This window comes from Perissodus microlepis, chromosome 14 (genome assembly GCF_051167445.1).
Source record: "Perissodus microlepis isolate ML-2025 ecotype Zambia chromosome 14, ASM5116744v1, whole genome shotgun sequence".
Classification (NCBI taxonomy): Eukaryota; Metazoa; Chordata; class Actinopteri; order Cichliformes; family Cichlidae; genus Perissodus; species Perissodus microlepis.
In genome coordinates, this window is record NC_140474.1 from 516,524 (window position 1) to 531,720 (window position 15,197).

The following is a 15,197-nucleotide window of genomic DNA, read 5'->3' on the forward strand; positions in this document are numbered from 1 at the left end:
CATGTATTTATAGTGACAATAAAGACAAAGACAGGTTGGATGGCGCTGAGTGTGGTGTCAGCAGTCTCACAGCAGATACAGTATCAGCAGTACCTGCTGCAGAACCGTTTCCTGACCGGAGAGCACGGTGTGTTTGCAGCTCTTCGAGAAATGTGGAAAATACGAGTCCTGCAGACTAACGTCAGGCTCATCGTGAAGAAAGAGTGATGATGAGACATTCAGGGACCAAAGCGTAATCACGGCTCTTCTCTCAGTTTGACCTTCACTTTCCTCCGGAGATCACTGACTTTCTAACAAACTGCCTCTCGGATGAGTTTTGGTTTCAGGTTTCTGTCAACGTATCGATCGATTCTCACCCTGCCAGCACAGAGTGAGTCGGTGTGAGGTCACAGCAGTGTTGTAGTGCATGATGGGAATCAGCCAGGCCGCTCAGCTGCCAACATTCAAACCTCATTCAACTCACAATGCAGTGTTAATGAGCTGCTTAACATGCACCATATGATGAGCTCCTCTAAAGATGCCTCTGCAGGCACTTTGTCAGAGTGAAGGTGACCGCGAGCTGGACAGAGATGCCAAGTGTGGGCGGAGAGATAAACAAGACAACAATGCAAGCCGGGGGAGGGGGGTATTGAGGGGGCTGCAAGGAGTGATTAATTCACCCCTCCCAGATTAATTTAGGCAATAAGACATCCAGAATTAATCCATCAGCAGGGCTTTGTCTTTCTGTTGTTTCAGCCACATTAATCAATACTTTAATATTAATGACTGTGGGTGTGAAAAAGGTCACAACCACATTCAGAGCACAAGTCTCAACAGAAAACGTGACTGGATGTTTCCATCGCTGCTGTGAGAATAAGCAGCTAACTGTGGATGCTCCTCAACCCCAAACTGAAAGTCTAAACATGTAAGGCCCATCAAAAGATGGCATGAAGCAAATCAATAAAGCCAGACCATCAGCATCAGAGGACCGATGACGGAGCCTTGGGGAACGCCACACGTTGTTGAGTTTTATCGCAGGTTTCTCTTCTGAATCCTCCCACATCATGTTTTTTCTCTTAATTATTTCTGTAAAGTCATAAACGGATAGAAACCTGCAGCGAGTTCAATCTGTTCAATCACAGGACCTTTGTGTGTGTGTGTGTAGTACTAGTAGTGCAGTATTTGTAAGGAGTTTTTGATGTGTGTAATTTTAGGTCTACAGGTCTGTTTTGTTAGTATTTCTCAGTTTGTAAACGATTTTTGGTTTTTGCTGTTTTCGTGTCTCCCTCACAGGAAGTTGTTGAGTGTTTGAACAGATGTTCTTAGCAGAGACGAAACAACTGCTGCACATCTGGACCGCTGCTGCTGGGAAAACACCTCAGGGTGGCCCAACCTGCAGTCTGGAGCCCTTGAGGCCCCAGAGGGAAACACCGGGAGCGGGTCTGGGTTTGTTTATCCGCTGAGTGAGCTCAGTGCTTAAACAGAACTGTGGTTCCGGTGGGAAAGGGTTAAACTAGTCTCCTCACCTGACCCCGCCCCTCCGGACCAGCCCCGCTGCAGCAGCGAGCGGACACTCCGGGAACTTCACTCAGTTTGTTCCCCAGCGGAGCGCGTTCCTCCCACGGGTCCCGGACCACGCTGAGCACGCGCACGGAGCGGATCGGGTCGGGTCGGGTCTCCGGGGTTCGGATCTTTCCCGCTTTTTGATTTTCTGCCTGAAGTGGAGCTCGCGCGACTTTTAGCTCCGCGGAGCGTGCGTGCGTAAATCTGCGCGCCTGGAAACTCCGTGGGATGACGCACGCGCTCACCGATCGATTGTTTGACTGATTGATTGACGGGCACGCGGTCCGAGACTCGCCATGGACCCCGTTCAGCTGATGATGATGATGATGGTGATGGTGATGATGAAGGTCAGTGTCGGGACCGACTTCAGACAAACTGGGAGAGAACAAAGAGCGCGCAGTCAGCCTGAGGTCAGACACAGATCATAACCCTCCTCCTCTTCACCCTGGCGCTCTTATTCGCTCAGACTTAGAAATGATGAAGTTTCTGAGTTCAGATGATTTTGCGCTTTTCTTTCTCTCTGACGATAAACTGAAGATGAATCTGAGCGTTTTTTACTCTTTCACACATCAAACTAAAAAAAACACGTGATTGGAGTCACGTGATTGGCTCTCAGCTGAGGGACCCTGAAGGTCAGACAGCAACTGACTCCAACATCAGTTTGCAGCTTTTGTGAGAGTGGGTGGGGAGCTGATTTCTGGGTCTGAAAAGTCACTGAAGCGTAAATCTGTGAAACGGTTTTACAAGATTTTCTTCTATTTAAAGTCAGGAAACAAAATTGAAACGTGATGAGAGTGTGTCTGCGCTGTAATCTTTTTATTCGCTGCGTGTCTTTGTGATGTAGTCTGAGTCTGTTTTCCACAAAGCTCTCTGAAGACGTTTGCAGACGTTTTGTGGTCTCTGTGGTTCTGCCATTTCTTTGTGCTCATTAAAACTTTTGGAATGATTCTTTAAACATCTTAAGTTGACTTTGCTGAGATGATTTTCCATGAAATTGCTGACTGGTTTGGTTTTGAATATTTAGAATGAGCCTTTAAAAGCCTGCAGAGCATAGAGGTGACCTCACACAGTCCTGCACTGCTGATTAAAATGTTTACTGCCTCGTGTCTCAGACTCAATGTAGAAACGTTCACACTGTCTGAAATCTGATCAAACTCTGTAAGTCTGGCGATTCCTGTGAAACGGACTCCAGGCAGGTCTTAGGTTTGTTTCCTCAGTCACACTCAGGTCCCCGGGGTGTTAGCATCACCTGCAGTCTGCTGTCAGTCTGGACTCACCCGTCGTTACCACAGTTTTGGTTCCTTCAGTCGATCCAGATCAGAAACAGATCAAATATTCAATTTTTGCTGTTCGGTGTCACAAACGTGAGGCTGCTGATGTTATCTGTGAGCTGATCTGTCAGTGTCAGCACTGATAACAGGAGAAACACCATTCAGCCAGGCTTGGAGTGTTGGTGTTGCACAGTCTGTCCACCAGATGGCGCTCTGCAAGTTTCCTGCAGTAACAGCAAACAGCTGCTGGGAGCAGAGCATAAACGGGTGAATGAACAGCGCCAAAGCAGAAGCTGTAGGTGGCGTCCACATAGCAAGGGGCGCTGGGTGGAGCCTGTGGGGTCGTTTCTGTCTGAGCGCTCAGATGTGTGAGCAGACTTTCTAACGAGTGAAACGTGGAGGCAAAGGAGGTTCAGCCGAGTTCACATGTGGCTGACAGAAACGTGGGGGGGGGGGGGGAATCAAAGCACATCAAAGCCACACATGAAAGAGACAAAGAAGGAAGTGTTTCACATCTGTATGGAATCACCCTACTGCCACATCTGTCCACATCTGTGCACAGAGCCTTCCAGAGTCTCCTGTTTCATTAGAGAGCTGCAGTATTTCTGTTTCTGTTTGAACAGCGTATCATTCACGGCTGCTGAGACTTGAGCTTTTATTTTGAAATAGTCACAGGAAATCACAGAGGTCAGGACTTCCTGTTATTGCTGGGCCAAAACGCTGCAGCTGCATCAGCTCCTGACTTTGGTAAAACCAGTCATTCATGTGACCTATGACCTCCTGAAACTACAGGTGGTGTCAAATCATCAATAACAGAAAACCTCCAGACGGAGCTCGCCGTGCTCGATAAAACAGCCCCAGCCAGCAAAACCAGCATGGCTGAGTCATGAGCTGGTCTGCATCCACAGACATGGGCCAGTTAGGGCTCAGTACCATACAATCAAAATCCTCCAGTTTGCCGCATTAAACCTGGAGCTCAGCCTTGTGGACGCTCTGTTAGTACAGTGACCTCACAGCAGACATATTATTGGTCAGATGATGTCATTACAAAGGCCCCAACAGCACAAACACGGTCCAGACGTCGCGTATCCACAGAGACCAGACAGTTTGTGTATCAGGCTGTAAACGTGTTTAATTCTGCTGTTTGAAAACGGGAGTCTATGGGGACTGACTCACTGCTGCCTCTGCTGGACGCTAGAGGCACTGCAACTGATTTTAAGGAAGCTGATTGGTTATTAACTCTGCATGTTTGCTGTGTTTCAGATGTCTGACAGCAGCAGATCAATGGAGGTGTTCGGGGACCGAGCAGCAAGAAGCAAACGCTATGCCATCAACCCTCTAGGACACAAGTGGACTCACCATAACATCACGTACAGGTAGAGAAACGCCTGTACAGACTTAGTAACATCCTGTAATTCATTCAGTGAAGCTCTGAGGTCATCACGTGTGCTTTTACAAGGTCAGGAACTTCAAAATGCTCTGTTTCTCTAATCGTCCTCTAAGATCATGTGTAAGTTAATGATTTAATGTCTTCATCGTCTAATTCTGCGTCTTTCTATTATTTTGCTGCATTTCAGCGTTTATTGGTTGGACCTCTGCACCTCTGCCACAGCTTGTATTAAAGCACATTCTACGTGTAGAATATTTAATTATGAAGGTAAACATTTGGAGCCTGAAATTCAAGCTAATACTGAGGGCCTGCTGGCTGTCATATCTACAATGATTCAGGATGTCACCCAGCAGGAGCCTGAACAAAGAAAGTGACCCTCACACAGAGCCTCGTGTTCGGCCTCCAATTTATGCAAGTCAAAAATAAAGAGCAGAATATAAACCACAAGGCAGAGAATAATCTCTGGTGTCCGAGAGTCTAACCAATAAACAGCGCAGAAACCAACCCTTCCTCCTCCTCCTCATCGTCGGCAGCAGGAGCAGCAGCCTCAGGTCAAAGTCTAGAAACAATCTTGACACTCAGGAACCTTCGCTGTAACGCCTGCAGGCAGTTATTTGGGTGGTTATTTTCATTCTGGCTCCTTCCATGCAGGTAAAGGGCCTTTAGTAGCAGGCGGAGCCCGGGTGACTGAAACAACATTTTGTCCTTTCTTTGACAACCAGTTTTTTTTTGGGTTTTTTTGTTAACGACTGAAAAACGTTCATAGATGACGATGAAGAAAGCGAATGGCGCAGCATCGTGATTGGCTCGTTTGTTTCCTGATTCCATGCTGATGAGTCCTTACTCACTGATTGCCCTCCCATTGTATTTCTATACCAATCACACAACTGAAATCAGAGGAGGCGGAGCATCATTCTCTGAGGACCAATCAGAGTCCAGTTATCTGTCTGTCTCTTCCATCTCAGGATCATCAAGTTCCCCAACACCCTGAATGTGGAGGACACCAGGAAGGCCATCGGCATCGCCTTCACAAAGTGGAGTGACGTGTCTCCGCTGACCTTCACCGAGGTTACTGACGGCAACGCTACCGCTGACATCACCATCGGTAGGACTGAACGTTTAACTTGCTGTCGACCCGCAGGGTCAGGTTAACACGCACCTCTCTCTGTGTGGGAGACTCCATTTGAAAAGGGCCAACTTCTGCTTAAAGTGATGGATTAGAGCCCTAACCCTGGCACTAAACAGGTCACAGGTACTTTATTTTAATACAAGATTAGTCCATATCATTAAAAAATTGCCTCGTAATTGTAACTGCCTGTGTTCAAAGTGATTCAAACCTTAGAAAAACCAACCAAAGTATCAACAGAAGGTGGAGAGACGGCATCGATGTTGTGTTGAACAGATATCAGCTGATATTAAAATGAAGCGGCGGTAAGAGTAAAACTCTGCCCCCTGCTGGTGAAGGCTGCAGCTACATGTTGCTGATGGTAATTAAAGAAGTGTGTTCAGTAGGTCGTCCTCATGAAAGGACACGAACACGTCTGCAGGATGAGGAGCTCTGCTTTCGTCCTCTGAGATGTTCCACTTCAGTTTCCTATTTCCAGGTTTCTACACCTTCAACCACACGGACTGCTGGTGGTCTCCTCTCCACCCGTGTTTCGATGGGCTGAACGGCGAGCTGGCGCACGCCTTCCTGCCACCACGGGGAGAAATTCACTTTGACAACCACGAGTTCTGGATCCTCGGGAAGTCCCGCTTCAGCTGGAAACAAGGTTGGAGCACGTAGGATGGTTCTGTGTGTGTTTAGTGTGTTCCTAGAAGGCCACCGTACTCTGAGAGATGAAAGAAACAGCACAAATGTTGTTTTAGGTGTTCCTCACTTTTTGAAAGTCTGAAGTTTAAGGTTCTGAAGGGAAGCTTCAGCTTAAGAGTGTCTCTAATGGGAGAAAAACACTGGAGTTTATAACATGTGTGTGTGTTATAAACAGCAGTGCTGATATCGTGACAGGATTTATTCCTCAATGCTTCTTAAATGATCAAAATCTAAACAAACTCCTGAAACATGACTGACAGGAAGAGCACAGCAGAAACCTCAGAGATCATTGAGGGGCAGCAGTCACAGGCTGCGAGTGTGGTGGGCGTGGTCTGTTTGTAGGAGGCTGCAGCAGGAGTGACGCTCCTCTGAGAACACGTCATTACCATCCTGCAGCCGGCGCTCTGAGGATGATGATGATTGGATGTAAAAATCTCCTCCTGCAGGAGTCTGGCTGAACGACCTGGTCCAGGTGGCGGCACACGAGATCGGCCACGCTCTGGGTTTGTGGCACTCCAGAGACCCTCAGGCTCTGATGCATCCCAACGCCACCTACACCGGACAGAGGAACATCGCCCAGGACGACGTGTGGGGCATCCAGAGACTCTACGGTAACGAGCTCTTCCTGCTTCAGTCAGGTTTACAGCTGTTCTCTGCAAAGCTGGGAAACAGCACATTTATGCCTTTGAGATATTTAAGGTGGACTGAGGGGAAACTGCTCTGACCGATCAGAAATAAACATCCACTGATGCAGACAGGCGGAAACATGCCGCTGCATCATGTGACGTGTGTTTGTTGTGTTTATGTGACTGGACACGTCTGTCGCTCTGCAGGTTGTCTGGATAAGAAGCGAGTCTGCGACCCGTGGGCTCGGCTCGGCTTCTGCGAGCGAAGGAAGACGTTCATGAAGAAGAACTGTCCTCAGCGCTGTGATTTCTGCTATGGTGAGGCCCCTCTGACCTCTGACACCCTCACAGAAGCCCGCATGACGCTCATTGCCCGTCTCCATCCTCTTCCCACTGCAGAGCCTCTGGAGGTGGTCACTACAGCAACACCGCCGGCAGCCAACACGAAGATCAAGATGGTTCCTCGGGGAAAGGTGGTGGGTTTCCGCTGTGGGACCAAAAGCACCCGCTCCCCCCCCAAAATCAGGTCAGCTCATCAATGCTGGTGTAATCATTATTGTGGGTGATTTTAACATCCATGTAGATGCTAAAAATGACAGCCTCAACATGGCATTGAATCTGTTATTAGACTCAACTGGCTTCTGTCAAAATGTAAAAGAACCCACCCACCACTTTAATCACACTCTAGATCTTGTTTTAACATATGGCAAAGAAACTGAACATTTAACAGAGTTTCCTGTCTGATCATTTCCTGATAACATTTACATTTACAATAATTGAGCCTTCAGTTTTCAGGCCCCTCTTCTGTGGAACCAGCTTCCAGTTTGGATTCGGGAGACAGACACTATCTCTACTGTTAAGATCAGGCTTCAAACTTTCCTTGTTCATGTTTTCAAGCTAATGCTGAGGCGTCACTGGTCATGGACACAGCTCGTCAAGGTTAAAATCTTTCTCGGAGAGTTTCAGGAGCCAGGACGAGTCACAGTTAACGAGCGGGGCTTGTGGTCATTTTCTGTACAGCTGTTTGAATGATTGTGGGCGTAGCTGAAAGCTTAAAGGTCTGTGGTGTCTGTGGTTTTCCTGCAGCTGGTACAAAGATGGCGAGCAGATCCTCTCATCCATTCCAGGGTACATCGTCATGAAGGACCGAGACTTGCGCATCGTCGCCAACGAGTTCAACGAAGGCGTTTACACCTGCCGCGTCCATCGCCGCGGCGACATCGTCTCTGCAAACTCCTGGGCTATCAGACTGAAGCCGGAGCAGGCATCCAACAGCTGAAGACGACAGACAGGAAGTGACCTGACAGGAAGCATGGCGTCTGTGGACTTTTTTCCTGACTTCAAGGGACTTTAAACATTAAAGAACAACGAACCATTGGCAGCTCTGTGATGTCACGGCGCCCCGTCCTCATGACTGCGAATGACATCACAATGTGTAAAGTGGTGACTGAGCTGACTGGATGGCGTTTTGGTGATAAGCAGCCTGCTGCTCATCTACGTGAGAATATTTCTGTAGCCCGTAGGAACTGTGGCGTTTGACCCCGCCCACTTTAGTTGCAGCGGTTGAGTTAATTACTTAGCAACGACAGTCATGTAATCCCTCTTTGCCCTTTGACCTTTGCTTAGACTTGTATCCTGTCAGACGCTGTTCCTCTGTCCTCCATCATGGGGAAGCTGTTTGACGTTTTTGTGCACTTCCTGTTTCCCCCGCCCGCCCGTCCTCACCGCCACGGTTTGAGTGCTGGACTGAAGTAGAGCAGCTTTGCATGATTCACAGTTCAGACTAATCCCGCCTCACAAACAGCACGGCAGCGCTCTGAATGCGAGTGATGGACGCTATGACAGGTGTGAGTCCTTCACTCAGTAAACTGGTGGTGTCCTCTTTCTGTCCTTAATGTGTGACATTTGTTTGTTGTTTTGTTGACAAATTACAGAAATAAACAGAAACATTTTAGTAAATGTTCTGCTGGACGAGTTCACAGAGGTCGAGGGTCGAGCCCCCTGGTGGCCGTTAGAGAGAACGCAGGTTTGAGACGCTCTCAGGTCGTCCATGCTCTCTTTGGGGGGAGGGAGGGGGAGGGTGCTCCAAATATTCAGATGAAAACAGGTCAGACTTTAAAGAAATGGGTTAGATGATGAATGTGTGTGTGTCTGCGTGTGTGTGAGAGACACTGATGTTTGTGGAAACAAAGGCCTGAGAACAAAGAGTGTCTGCAGGGTTAGCGTGGGTCGCTCCCCCTGCAGACACAAACAAACCCACAAAATCATTTTAAAAATCAAAAACAGGCAAATAAAGTTTAACAATCTCAAATTAAAATATTATAAAATAAATAACTACAACTAATAAATAAAACAAAATAAACATCTGAAATATTAATATTTTAAAAGTAAATGAAAGATTTGTTTTGTGATATTTTTGATTTTTACACAATTAATAATAAACAAACAAATCAGCAAGAGCTGCGAGAGACAAACAGGAAGTAAACTAAAAACAACAAATGACAGAATTAAAACACATTTACTAAGTGATGCGAGTGCCTCCCATTTACGTGAAAAGGGAAAGACCATCTCTGAATGGAGGAGGGGCCTAAGGGTTCATCTGTCGCCATCTTACATGCTGTGATTGCAGCCATTCCCCAACTCTCTGTGAATGGGACTCATGGTTATTGATCAGTGGTTGTTGATCAATGGTCATGAGAATTTGCATAATTATGATGAAGGTGACCTCCCAGCTCATTGTTCCTTCAATGGTGCTGGTTTCAGTTATTGTACAAATGTCCTGTTTATAAGGTTGGAACCTGCAGTCAGCTGAGACTGAAGACGTCAGCTGATGATGACGAAACGTTTCTCCCACTGAAAACATCCAGATGAACAGAATCAACTTGTGTACATTTACATTTAGTGTAAAAAGATACAAAATAATATTTATAATAAAATCTATGAAAAACAAGTATTCACAGTGAAGACCAGCTCAGGACAAAAATGTACATAACCAGTTTGACACACACAGACACACACACACACACAGTCTTATGTGTGTATTCATGTTGTCGTTGTTTCTATATTGTATTTAATAAATGGAAACATTTTATTATTTTCATGTAATTATGTAAAAATACGTTTGAAATGTTCAAAAGTCCAGACTGCAGATTATTGATTGATCAGCTGTTTGTTTACGCTGATCAATGAGGCCTGAAAACATGGTTCACACTCACACAGCACCACCTGGTGGGCCAACAGGGGCACTGCAGCAGCTCCCTGCTGCCGCCTGCTATGTCCAAATTCATAGGCTGCATCCTCCTGAGGCCGATTACAGCGACGCAACGAAGGCTGTCCAAATTTGTAGACTCCTCCAAATGGGTCCTCCTGTTCTCCAGATTTGAAGGATGGGTCCGGTGTGTCCTTCGTGGCCCACGTTCCCAGCATTCATAGTGTTTTCAACAATGGTGGCAGCTGCTTAGTTTTAATATTACTCTTATTAATCTTTCTGGGTCACAAAATAAACTTTTAAGATATTTTCAGGCGAGAATGTTTCTGTGTAAACTTCAAATATCTGCTCGGTTTATCAAGACGTCACATATTTGGAAAAGGTTAAACATGATACATAAGTCACTTAAAAATGTTATCGTCCATCCATTTTCCTCCGCTTATCCGGGGCCGGGTCGTGGGGCAGCAGCCCAAGCAGAGAAGCCCAGAGGGAGGTCTGCTCGTGAGTAAATCGGTTTGGCTGAGATCAAAGTTATTAGATTAGATTACATAAAACTTTATTAATCCATCGGGTGCAGTGGCGGTCCTAGCCTGTTTGGCGCCCTGGGCGTACACTCCCTCTGGCGCTCTATTTGGAAGCAGCACGTCTCCTCCCCTTTCAACGGGTTGTGTGTGAGACTTTAAATCATCAAACTGTAAATTATGAATTTTAAATTGTTATTGATCCCTTTACTCCTGGTCCTAAAGTGAGGGTTACCCTAACTCTAACCCTGCAGCGCCCCCTGGAGGATGAACCAACTTAGCCAAAGCTGCTCAGACCTGATTGGTCACAGTAACAGCACAGTAAGAGGTCAGAGGTCAGCACAGGCCTTGATCCAGGAAGCAGCTTCAACACTGATCAGCTGATCAGTCAGTTCATGACATCATCACAGACTTCAGAGGAACAGCTGACGGTCCTCGTCACAGAGCGTGAATCCTAACGGTACCTTTGATTTGAAATCTGTGACATCACTCAGCGACTGACTCTCCACCAGTGAGGTTAAATGTAATCTGATTACACTGTAAACACGCTCGTTTCAGTTTCAGTCTGAAAATAATTTCATCATCTTTGCGACTGTGACACCGTCACACCCACCAGTGACCGCTCTACAGTAAGGCACAGTGAGTGTAATCTGATTACACTCACAGATACAGAGGTCTGACTCTGACGGAGTCGCCGTCTCAGGCCTGATGACTGATTAGAGACGATCGCGCCGACAGCTTTGACTTGGTGAGCGAGGAGAGGCGGAGCTTAGACACGACACACACACGGCGCTCCGTATTCAAAGTGAACTTTATTGAGTGATCGGGAATGTTCAGGTGCAGCTGCACACGGTGCAGGCTCACCTGTGAGCTCCTCACTACCTTCTGATTCAAAAGACCTTCATGTCCAGACGCCACCATCACTTTGGTCTGCAGCTGGCCCCGCAGGGGGGCGGGGCCAAAGCTCAGGTAAACACAGAAAGGCACAGAGTGAAACATGAACACTGTGAGAAGGACAGCGGGTGGCGACAGGTTAAATCAACAGATAACAGGCTGGTGTCAGGGGGCGGAGTTTGTTTGAGAGGGGGGCAGGGGGTTGGTCTGCTCAGGTGACGGTGGTCAGAGTTCAGGAATGTTTTCGTCGGGTTGGGGCGGCAACACGGTGTTCTGATGGTGCTGGCGTTCGCCGCGCCTCCGTGGCCCCGCCCCCGTCGATGACATCACTCTACATGCCCATCCTGATGCTCTGGATGATCTGGAAGATGGCTGCGGGACAGACGAGGCATCAGCGTTACTGCGTTTCACGTTTGTCTTTAATCCGTTCAGAATAAAATAAGAATCACTGATGATTTTATTCACACCACTCGAGTTATTTGAAAAATGATTTCACTTGGAAAATGTAATTCTTCATCATTTTGATATTATTTAAAGAATTTGTTTACATTTTTACTCAAAAAACAAACTTATTTTTAGTATTAATGCTATTTTTTAGCCCTAAAGTTAAAATATTCCATTTATTTAAATATTTATGACATTTTCAGCACTTTTTTAAAGCATTTTTCCCCCTTTGATTTTATATTATTTTAAATATATTTTTTAAAAATAGTTTCCATTAAAGATAACCTGACACGACCTCTGTGATCACGTCTGAGCGTGCTCAGATCACCCTGATCAAACACACCTGAAGCACCAGGTGCTCGTCATCAATTAAAGGTCACAGCAGCACGGCGTGCCATCACAGGGACAGGCCCCGCCCATTTCCAGCTCTTTAGTCAACAGTTATTTAAAGCTTTCATAAACCAGAAAATCAAAGGACACATTTATAACACACAATGAACGAGCCGTCAGCGTGAAGCAGACCTTTATGACCGAAGAAGAAGAAGAGGAGGACTCACCTGATCCACAGACGACGAAGATGAAGAGGGCGAGCAGCCACGGCCCCACACCTTTGTCATCAGTGAGGCTCCTCTGAAACACACACACAATTTATTGATCAGCCCATCAGCTCATCCCGATCTGTGTTTATTGTCGATTGGGTGGAGCAGGTGGAGCAGCGGTTATCACGGTCGCCTCGCTGCAGGAAGGTTGTGGGTTTGACTCTGATTGTGACTAAAACCAGACCTGAGACCTGTCCAGGTGTACCCCACCTTTCTCCCAGGCCTGCTGGGACCAGCTCCAAGTGTGCTGCCTTCACGGACAGCACGTTTCTCTGGAATTCTCAGACTTCTGAGTCACATTAGCTCTAAACTCGATCACCTGTGATCAATACCTGCGCTTTACTCTCCTGTAGAGACACCTTTAAAGCGTCTCACCTTTGAAACAATCATCTTTGACCTTTGACCTTTCCTGTTTTTAAACCCATCTGTTGCAGCCTGTCTATAGGGGAGCTGAAGTGCTCCTGAAGTTGGCCTGACTGGACCTGACGACGGATCCTCACGCGATCGATCGGTTTCTGATCATTTATCGATCAGTTTCGGCTCGCGCTCTTCGCCCTGACGATGATGATGATGACGGTTTTACTCACCGTGGTCTTGGCCACGTTTCCTCTCTGCGTGATGTTCTTGCTGTGTTTCTCGTTCGCCATGCGGATCCTCTGTTTGGCCACCATCTTGTCGTCGCTGTTGTTTGTTTGTTTGTTTGTTTGTTTGTTTGTCGTCGTTTCGTCCTCGCGCTCGTCGCTCCGCTGTTTCACGCACTGGGACCGACTCTTGTTTGTCGACGTACTCAAAAACCTGATGTCCCGCCCCCTTTCGTGCTGGTCACGCCCACACTCCATGGAAAGCGCCTTACTGCGCAAACATGATTTCCTGCAGGCCCTTTCAAAATTAAAGCCAGCTGTAGTCTGCCGTTCAAGAGGACGTGGTTCCATTTTTATCATGTTTAAATCAAGTTTGTATCCTTTCTGTGTCGTAATAACTGGTGATGTAATATCTGTTAGCTTTTATTTTGCACCCTTTATAGTTACTGAATTTGAAGGCTGTAATTTATAAAGTATAAAACAGGTTGGATTGTTTATTATCAGTTTTCTTTAATGACTTGCAACCAGTCAAAAGGAAAGGTTCACATTTTTTCATCTTTATCTTTTTAATAGCCATACAATTTATTTATTTACAATCATATAAAACAATTACAGACTCGGTGAAAATTCTGATAAAATGTGTGTTTGAAAAAATTCCCCTCTCCACTGTGGATTTATCAAGGTTCAAGGTTCAAGGCTCTTTATTTGTCACATGCATAGTTATACAAGTATAACACACAGTGAAATGTAGCCTGACACGCTCCTCGACATGTGCAAAAATGGGGGGGGGGGAGAGGAAGAACATTATATATATATATATATATATATATATATATATATATATATATATATATATATATATATATATATATATATATATATATATATATATATATATATATATATATTGGGTGAATGTTCAGTAGTATCAGCAAGCAGGTGAATTCTGTACATTAATATGAATAGACATCTGACTATTTTACAGAATAGACAATATAAACATATTTAAAATTAAAGGAATTTGAAATGTACATTGTGCCTGGGTTTCGAGTGTCTGGAAGAGAGTCCTGTCTCAGTCAATTATAGATGATGTGAGAGGGCAGGTGTGTGTGTTTAGGGCCCGGATGGCTTGGGGATAGAAGCTCCTCTTGAGCCTCTCTGTCCTTGCCCGGATGATGCGGAACCTTCTACCAGATTGCAGAAGTTGGAACAGTTTGTTGCCAGGATGGGATGGGTCCTTCAGTATCTGCGCTGCTCTAGTCCAGCATCTCCTGGTGTAGGTGTCCTGAAGCGGGGGGAGAGCAATCCTGCAGCAGCGTTCTGCTGTACGGATCACTCTCTGGAGAGCTTTTTGGTCCTTCACACAGCTGTTCCCAAACCACGATGTCATGTTCTGTGTGAGGATGCTCTCCACAGCGCCTGTATAGAAAATCCTGAGGATCTTTGGAGAGACCCTGAACTTCCTCAGTTGTCGTAGGTGATACAGGCGCTGCCTAGCCTTTTTGGTCTGGACCTGAATGTGGGCAGACCATGTCAGGTCTGAGAAGATGTGGACACCAAGATACTTGAAGGACTGCACCCTCTCCACTGGATCTCCATTGATGATAATGGGCTTGTAGTCTCTGTGCTGACTCCTTCTGAAGTCCACCACCAGCTCCTTGGTCTTGCCGACGTTCAGCTGGAGATGGTTGTCCTGGCACCATGATGCCAGATTCTTCACTTCATCCATGTAGGCCGCCTCATCGTTGTTGGAGATGGCACCCAACACCACTGTGTCGTCAGCAAACTTCACAATGGTGTTGGAGCCGTGGGTGGCCACACAGTCTGAAGTGTAGAGGGAGAAGAGCAGTGGCGAGACGACACATCCCTGTGGTGCTCCTGTGTTGATGGTGATGCTGTTAGAGACGCATCTACCCACCCTCACCACCTGCCATTTCAGTGTCACTGTTTAAACTGTTGTTTTTATAAAGCTGATTTAAATAAAACCTTTCGACTGAGGTCCTTCATTTTTCCTACCCTTCCTTCGCTTTCAGATGCCTTTTATTTTGAAAGCAAAAGCGGAATCCCTTTTAGTCAGTTTCCGACGTTTTTGATGCAACTTTGACCTCAAATTTACAACATCAAAAAGAAATGAAATTTAATGATAATTGTTGAACGTGGCTGATCTTATAAGCTCGCGACTATCAGAGAATCGTTAATTAAATGTTAATAAATGATAAAGTAAGCGTCTTCTTTTCAGTTTTTAACGACGTGTCACTGACTGTCTGCTGACGTGGCGCTGATAGACCCACCTCTCGGTGGTCTGACG

General features: G+C 46.2%; 2 protein-coding genes across 2 annotated transcripts; one reads left to right on the plus strand and one right to left on the minus strand.

Moving 5' to 3' along the window:
- On the plus strand, positions 1–8,670 carry mmp23bb (matrix metallopeptidase 23bb). The gene is made up of 8 exons (XM_084950644.1): positions 1–1,889; positions 4,077–4,189; positions 5,169–5,308; positions 5,808–5,975; positions 6,463–6,627; positions 6,850–6,960; positions 7,042–7,168; positions 7,729–8,670. Exons 1-8 carry the CDS (start codon positions 1,839–1,841, stop codon positions 7,919–7,921), a joined length of 1,068 nt encoding a protein of 355 aa, XP_084806770.1. The 5' UTR covers positions 1–1,838; the 3' UTR covers positions 7,922–8,670.
- A 2,494-nt stretch (positions 8,671–11,164) lies between these two features.
- LOC146372748 (stress-associated endoplasmic reticulum protein 1) lies at positions 11,165–13,107 on the minus strand. The gene is made up of 3 exons (XM_084950645.1): positions 12,896–13,107; positions 12,267–12,339; positions 11,165–11,637 (listed from the first exon to the last, which is right to left on the minus strand). The coding sequence occupies exons 1-3, from the start codon at positions 12,977–12,979 to the stop codon at positions 11,597–11,599; spliced, it is 198 nt and encodes a 65-aa protein (XP_084806771.1). The 5' UTR covers positions 12,980–13,107; the 3' UTR covers positions 11,165–11,596.
- Between the last annotated feature and the right edge of the window lie 2,090 nt (positions 13,108–15,197).

Bases quoted from the DNA above. Each gene is read 5' to 3' on its own strand.
- mmp23bb (XM_084950644.1), top strand. From the start codon at position 1,839: ATGGACCCCGTTCAGCTGATGATGATGATGATGGTGATGGTGATGATG. The intron at 4,190-5,168 runs GTAGAGAAACGC...CTTCCATCTCAG, and splicing joins CACCATAACATCACGTACAG to GATCATCAAGTTCCCCAACA. The intron at 6,628-6,849 runs GTAACGAGCTCT...GTCGCTCTGCAG, and splicing joins GGGCATCCAGAGACTCTACG to GTTGTCTGGATAAGAAGCGA.
- LOC146372748 (XM_084950645.1), bottom strand. From the start codon at position 12,979: ATGGTGGCCAAACAGAGGATCCGCATGGCGAACGAGAAACACAGCAAG. The intron at 12,340-12,895 runs GTGAGTAAAACC...TGTGTGTTTCAG, and splicing joins GAAACGTGGCCAAGACCACG to AGGAGCCTCACTGATGACAA. The intron at 11,638-12,266 runs GTGAGTCCTCCT...TCTGTCCCGCAG, and splicing joins CTTCGTCGTCTGTGGATCAG to CCATCTTCCAGATCATCCAG.